Source organism: Montipora foliosa, chromosome 11, assembly GCF_036669935.1.
Source record: "Montipora foliosa isolate CH-2021 chromosome 11, ASM3666993v2, whole genome shotgun sequence".
In the NCBI taxonomy this organism is placed as follows: domain Eukaryota; kingdom Metazoa; phylum Cnidaria; class Anthozoa; order Scleractinia; family Acroporidae; genus Montipora; species Montipora foliosa.
The window spans coordinates 15042351-15049850 of record NC_090879.1 but is presented as its reverse complement, the minus strand read 5'-3'; the positions used below and the strand labels follow the sequence as shown (position 1 = coordinate 15049850).

Genomic DNA, 7500 nt, shown 5'->3' with positions numbered 1-7500 from the left:
GTAAGTGATAAAAATTAAAAAAAAAAAAGGCTAGATAACAATAGGACAAAAGCTTTACAAAAGAATATATGAAATACTCCGAGCTATAAAAATAACTTTGCACAGATGGAGTCAGACTGCGTGTTCAAAGTTGGCTTTAGTTCTTTTATAAAAAGCATCTCATAAATTAAAGCATCTCATAAATTAAGCATGTCCCGCCTGGAGACAAAGGTGTATAAAAAGCCAACAGATACTGGATTATTACTACATTATCAAAGTCATGTCGATGTGCGATATAAACAGTCACTGCTAAAAACAATGCTGAATCGTGCTTTTAAGCTCTCTTCGAGCTGGCAACTGTTCCATCTAGAATGTGAACGTCTCAAGGAGACTTTCTCTCGGCTTCATTATCCAGTCCCACTCTTACAATCAGCAATCAGAGATTTTGTTACTGCAAAAGTTTCAGGGGATGTAAGATCCAAACAGACCTGTGACGATAAGAAAGCACCTGTGAGAATAATATTACCATTTAAGGACCAGAGATCAGCGAATTCTGTGCGAAGACAACTTGGAGAATTAAGTTGCAAAATCGGAAAAGATATCCATCCCGTGTACACAAGCCGAAAGATCGGTTCTAACATCAAGCCAAAAGAAAGCAAACCCCCTATTGTTAACCAACAATGTGTTGTTTACCATTTCAAGTGTGATCTGTGCGATGCGGATTATGTCGGCTACACATGCCGACACCTGTATCAACGCATTGAAGAACATAAGGGATCTGCCATCGGGAAACACGTCAGAGATCAACATGGGAGGGACCCAAGGGACATATCTCGTAGTTTCAAGATCTTACGGAAGTGCCAGAGCAAATTTGACTGCTTAATTTATGAGATGCTTTTTATAAAAGAACTAAAGCCAACTTTGAACACGCAGTCTGACTCCATCCGTGCAAAGCTATTTTTATAGCTCGGAGTATTTCATATATTCTTTTGTAAAGCTTTTGTCCTATTGTTATCTAGCCTTTTTTTTTAAATTTTTATCACTTACCTTTTGTAACGCTTAGTACATGTTTCCACATTTTTATCGCTTTTAATATTCTCACGTGTGATTTTACTTCTTATAGGCAAAGTTTTATTCACTTTTTTTCAAACTTGAAAATGATCTCAGTGAGATCGAAACGTCGGAAAATTTTATCGCTAGTTTTTATCTTAAAATGTATTTCGAAGAAACTACTTATTAACTATTAACTAGGTTACAATATGCTCGTGAGTAAGATACACAAGAACCAGAAAGCAAAACGGGGAGGGAGGGATTAAAATGCTGAGAGAAAAACTGAACGAGTTGAACTTTGGAAAATTTCAAACCGAGAGGGCTCGTATTGCGGGAAGAATGAGAGAGCCAAATAAGGTAGTCATGTGATGGGAAGTCACTCTTTCCTTCCAGGATCTCCCCAGTATTTGCTTACCAGCATGAACATCTATTTTACTCTAAAATATCATATTAACAACAGCTAGATTCACTCAAAAATGTCCCCATTATTAATTAATTTAATCCTTTCACTCCCAAGAGTGCCACTTACAGATTTTACTGTCTAACGCCAGACGATTTTACTTGTCAATGGGGAACCCCACGGGGGTGAAAGGGTTAAAAGTGCTTGCATAATTGAGAGGTAAAGAAATGACAGCATTCATCACCTGCATTAGTATCGCAAGTGAATGTGATGAATTTTTTGGTCTCACTGCCAGGGATGCAGCAACTGTTGTTTTCTAAACTTTACTTACAAATTATTCGTTTCTCATTTGTCTACTGATGAATATGCACTTGAATTATTGCTTTGCATGTTAATGTGGTGAATTATTTTATTTCTATTTCAGCCTGAACTTTAATCAGAAGAGGAAACAACTTGTGTGGAACACCTGATGAAACATTCACTTTTGTAGCTCAGCCTGCACTCAATAACTTTCTAAACTTGTTTTGTAATGCAAATCTACGTTAAGAATACTGCCACTTTAAGTGACATTTTAAACTGGAAATCCCTCGATAAGTTACATAATGTTGATTTTATGTACTGTCTGCCTTTAGACTCAATCTTCAACTAGATTTGCCACAACATCAATTACTTTTTTCTAAATTCCATTTAATCAACTGTACACAACAAGTAGTTTGATTACTACTGCTTGCACAATCAAACATGTTTGGTGCCTTTGTCATGCAACGACCACCCAATTTAACATAGTTGTGTGTAGCCTTGATTGTTTAGAACAGAGCCTAATTAAACTATTTCTTACTTAGAACCTCACTGCTGACTGTTGGAGCAAAGACTTATTTGTTCGTGCACATCAAGTAATTATTATTCATTCTGCTTTAAAACCTTTTTATATAATTGCCATTATTTGACAGTTTATTGTGGCTGCAATTACCAAGAAAAGTAATTTGTTTTTGGATGCTTTGTCCTTATTTATACTTGTCAAACAATAATTGAAATTGAATTTTGGATCACTTATGAAAAACCTTTTATATACCAAGAAGCCTTTCTTCAGACGAAATTGATATTAGTGGAAAGGCCAGTATTTTTAGTTTGTAAATACCCTGTATTAAGGAACAAAAAGTGAATTGTACTTATTACAACTGTACTTTACACTGTAACGTTTTTATCACCAGACAGAATCTAACTTGAAAAAAGCCAGAAAGTCATAAAACTTGATTTAGAAACTCATGTAGTTGTGCTCACTGCTTGAAATAATATCATTCAAAGAGATTTTAAAAGAAAAGATGGATGGATGGATGGAATAAAATGTAGTACTAAATCATTTCATTTATTATACACTCGGGTGACATTACAAAAACAAGGCTAAAAATTGTAAACTTGTTACTGGGTTGCCAGTATGGCAAACCCAGATGGGGTCTGCGTTTAGTTTGTTTGTTTTATGTTTTCTTTTTTTTCTTTTTTTTTTCCGTGTCGGTAAAAGTCTTGCCTGTCACTCCCCTGCTAAGTGGTGTCTTTGTGCATAGAGCTTTCTGCGCGTATTTTCTTAGGATCGAGAGGGTAGTGGGAAATGCGTAGATTTCTCTGGTGGACACAGTAGAACGATTAACTTAACTAATGGCGTCGAAAGTAATGTAACGCGAATGGCGTTTTAGTGGATCTTTGGACAAAATATACCCTTATGAAGCTCAATAACGGCAAGTCAATTGGATATACAGGCGGTGAAATCTTAAAAGCGACGAGTAATGGACTTCGACAACAATCTATCGCCCGTCGAGCCCAAATCAAAGTGAGCTGTATGTACCTGAAGTACATGGTAATTTGACACGATTGAGTTTCTTGTCTTCACGCACGCAATGAAATAGGAAGAGGTTTTCGCCCCTAAGAGAAAAGATGTTGTTTGTTTCAATAAAATTTTCGCTGGAAAAGGATTCTGTGGTATTTTCTGCCTTTGTGAATTATAATATCATGTTGTGTATTGAATTTTCGAGCTTAAGGTTGAAATGTGATATGGGAGAAGTTTTTTAGTATTGCTCAGTAAGCAGGAAGGGTTCACAGGCCTGTTGGAAGCGTGCTTGAGTTTCAACAAAATCAGTGAAAAATTGTGACGCAGATGAATAATAAAGTAGCTGCTATTTCCAAAATGATGGAATTACCTGGTGATAAATAACGTCGTACGCGTCTTGGAGAGTACATTTTGACTTTGCATAAACAAGAGTTGGGCGATTGTGATCTTTGTTTTGACTTCGCTCATTTCATTGTCAAACTTTATAACACTTAACAGAAAAAGAAACTTACAAAAACCCGGTATCTTGCCATCATTTGACACAGATGCTTCACTGTTTGGCGAGTAAACATGCCGCGGTAACTTAATCACGGCGCCCGCTGAATTCCGCCCCTGTCACTTTCGATTTTGCGATTTAATCGACATGAAAACAACATTAATTTTGAACGGTGAATATAGAATATAAAAAGTTACGATCAGCGACAAACATTTTGGGAGATTTTTGCTACGTTCAAATAAATCGCAAAATTTTATTCTCGATCGACCGTCCCGGAAACTTCCCTCTGCTCTTTCTGAAAACTGTGCATCAATAGTTATTTACTTTTGCATCAATATTTGTTTTACATAAAGCAAGCTAACAAAATCTGTACCTTGCTGAGTTCGCATTTGTTAGCGTTAATAGTATTTTCGGTCCGATGCTTCTGTTTTATGAGGGGTATATTGTTTTGGTCTCCCATCCTGATTCTAACCCCGCCGAAGAGGGATTAAGTTCAGTGAACTTTAGTATACAAAGCTGTCAGCTGCTCAGAAGGCACGCTTAAACTTGTGGTGAAAAGAAGTTGTGAGGGAACTTGAAAATTATCAACATGTCAGCCCAGAAGCCAATGTTTCTCGCTTCTCTTTTATTTGTTATTCTTCAGAGACTGGAATGCTGTAGTTCAATACCACACAATTCAGTGCCTTCTGATTTTCTGTAACACGTACCACAGGCAACCCAGTGCATGCTTCACGGAAGCATCTCTTTCGATTTAAGGACGGCGCCTACTATTGTTACGACTGTGCATGCATTCTGCGCATCTCCAAATACTCGGATTTCATATTGGTAGTGCTATAATACTATTGCAGGGATATTTTTGCATGGTTCAAAACTATGCGAATAAAGCAGAATTTCGCAAGTGCTCTTGGTATCCAAAAAGTCGGAGAAAGTTAAATTTAGTCATAATCTTCGTTTTTTTTCCGTGTCGGGAAAAGTCTTTCCTATCACTCCCCTGCTAAGTGGTGTCTTTGTGCATAGTCTTCTGCGTGTATTTTGGTAGGTTTCAAGGGGAAATAGGAATGTGTAGATTCCTCTGGTGGACACAGTGGAATATTTAATTAACTTGCAATGTCGTTTTGGTGGATCTTTAAACAAAAAATACCTTCATGGAGCTCAAGGATGGAATTTTAATTGCATAAACAAGACAGGCGGTGATAACAATCTTTCGCTCATCAAGCTGTAATCAAAGTGCGGCGTATTTCTAATATTTTTACCAAGTGTTGTTTTCTGTAAAACAATGAAACCTAGCGGCAAATTCTTTGGTAACTTATAGGCTTAACAAAGACAGAAGGAATGTAACACGGCCAGGGTTCTCCCTAGTTTTTAGTGCAACAGGTATGGCACCTTTTCAAACCAGTAAAGCAATAGGCCATTTCCGAGTTCAAGCCTGCCTCATCTTCAAAGCGAGTCTAAGTGCGAAGTTTTTGTTATGAAAATTAGTTTTCATTCATATGTAATGTAGAACTAATTACCATTACAAAAACTTCGCACTTGGACTCGCTTTGAAAAGGAGGCAGACATGAACTCGGAAATGGCCTATTGGTTAATGTTGGACGTTCTGCAAAGGATAAGTGACTTCTGAGCGTTTGCAGGCGGTAATAAGTGCTCTTACAAGCGGTGAATTTTACCGGTTATTGCCTGATAAGGAGAACCCTGTCACACCTTAAGTGGATCTGTGATCTCTGTTGTTTGGCTATTTGTATTTATTTGTAGTCAACTCTGCACAGTCTTCCGGTAAAATAATTGGAAACATAACAGCCAAGAATTATTTGAAAGAAAGCTTTTTGTCTAATTTGGGCTTCGTTGTTCAAGGAAAAGGTTTTTCAGGAAAGGCTTTGATCCTGAAATTTCCTTGGTTTCTTGTCTTCATGCACACAACGATTTTTTGCCTCTAATAGCAAATATCTTCCCTGATAGCAGAGGTCTCTTCTTTTGCTTTTATTGGGCTGATGAGTACGGGGAAAAGAGACTGGGTGTCATGAAATTACATCATTTGCGTGACATAGCTCCTTTATCACTAAGATTTTTCAGCAATATATATAGCTTTAATCTAACTCCAAAACATTCAGATAGTAAAAAAACCTTCATATTTATTAACCACTCCTTTTGCTATTGTGCTTGTCAGAATTGTGATTTGCAATAATTCGCAACTGTGTTTTTCTATCTGGGATATTTACATTTTCAATTAACTCTGTTTTGATTGGCCACACATCCTGATGATTGTGCAAATAGTTCACCCTGAAGTCAAAATAGATGCTATTCTGAAGAACCTCACAAAGAAGGCTTCCCCTCATCCGACAGATGAAATGTAAATATTCAGTTAAATATTACAACAAAATTAAAAAACCAAAGACGGAAGTTTCTTGGCTAAAAAGTGTGTTGTTTTACACATCTGAAAACGACGAACGATTAACATTCTTTTCCTTAGTTCATTCAGTTGACACAAGGTGATCACGTGCACCTTTACGATTGCCTAGCATGTGTATTTCTTACTTTTGACACAACATTGCGACCTTCCCTTGATTCATAGAAGTCAACGACTGCAGAAATTTGTGTGTTTTTACGATCGATTGTCATTAATCTTTCGATGAGAATTCGATTATATTATTATAAAAACTGTTATTTTTTTTCTTCATTTGTCTTTTACTGTTAACTACCGGCTTCTACAATACTGACCTGGCATCAGGTTAGACTGAAAAGAAAAGGAATTATGAAGCAGAAACAACATCTTCGGTCCTTCCTTAGTGTGTGTGATAAACGTTTGCTTCGTACAACTGAATGACATGCAGGAAAACGTCTGTAAGAGCAATTTGCAGTTAGTTTTTTTGCAGACTATTTAAAGAAGAAACGAATGAGTTTTACTTAGAGCGTGTTTTGTTATATTTAAACTTCATTTATTACCAATTTGAAAGCTTAAAAAGCTAAAAGAACTCAAAATGGGACAATCCAAGGACTATATATATATTTTATGATTTATTTATTTTTATATAAGTAATATTGTGTTTCCTTGTTAATTTTATCCAAGCATTGTACATATTTTGGTGAGATGTGTGTAATGGATTTTACCAACTTAATAAATGTAGATGAAGACATTATAAAATAATTAAACGTGTGAGCCAAAGGGCCTCTGCTGGCACGACGTCTGGATGACCCCTCAAATGGTCTTACTGACCCCCCCCCCCCCCCACTTGAAAAAAATTAAGTGGAACGCTGCAGTTCAATACTACCCAACTCAGTACCTTTTGTAACATGTACCACAGGCAACCAAGTGTACGCTCGTGGAGTGCCTAGTTTTGTTTATCATTCTGAGGGATGTAAAGTCATACAAATATAACTACATTTTATGTTGAGTCTATATTTTAAATCTGGATTATATACATACATTGAAATAGTCTGCAATGTCTATGCTGGTTTTTTATCACATTTACAAACTCTCAGCTTTACCTGGAGACTATTTCAATCAGAGTTATGTCGCAGCCTGAGTCAGCCACGAGTCAAGATTAATTCAGGTTGAAAAAAGTTGTTGAATTCTCTATTTTTTCCTTTCAGTCCAGTTTTGGCAGGCATGAATGGTAATTACTCACTTCGCTCCACTTGGCAACGTCCCTGAAATGAATTAAGCCTTAAAATTCCTTTTCCAATTTTCCGTCATGACTTCAATTTCCAATAATTAACAGAATTCGGATGTGACAACATGGCAAAAGTAGTTCTCCT

General features: G+C 36.7%; 2 protein-coding genes across 4 annotated transcripts in view; one reads left to right on the top strand and one right to left on the bottom strand.

The window, feature by feature from the left end:
- LOC137975308 (geminin-like) overlaps window positions 1–2783 on the top strand; it is a 9262-nt gene extending 6479 nt beyond the window's left edge. The window contains exon 8 of one of the 3 annotated variants that reach the window (XM_068822403.1): window positions 1854–2783. In XM_068822403.1, coding sequence (XP_068678504.1) covers window positions 1854–1865 — 12 coding nt within the window. In that variant the 3' untranslated portion in view covers window positions 1866–2783. The remainder of the gene's footprint in view (window positions 1–1853) is intronic. The other 2 variants (XM_068822402.1, XM_068822404.1) reach the window with 2 other exon arrangements.
- Window positions 2784–6740: 3957 nt separating this feature from the next.
- LOC137976171 (hydroxyproline dehydrogenase-like) overlaps window positions 6741–7500 on the bottom strand; it is a 20955-nt gene continuing 20195 nt past the window's right edge. The window contains exon 10 of the mRNA XM_068823466.1: window positions 6741–7500. This exon is cut by the window's right edge and continues 983 nt beyond it. The gene's annotated coding sequence lies outside the window, so the exon portion shown is untranslated.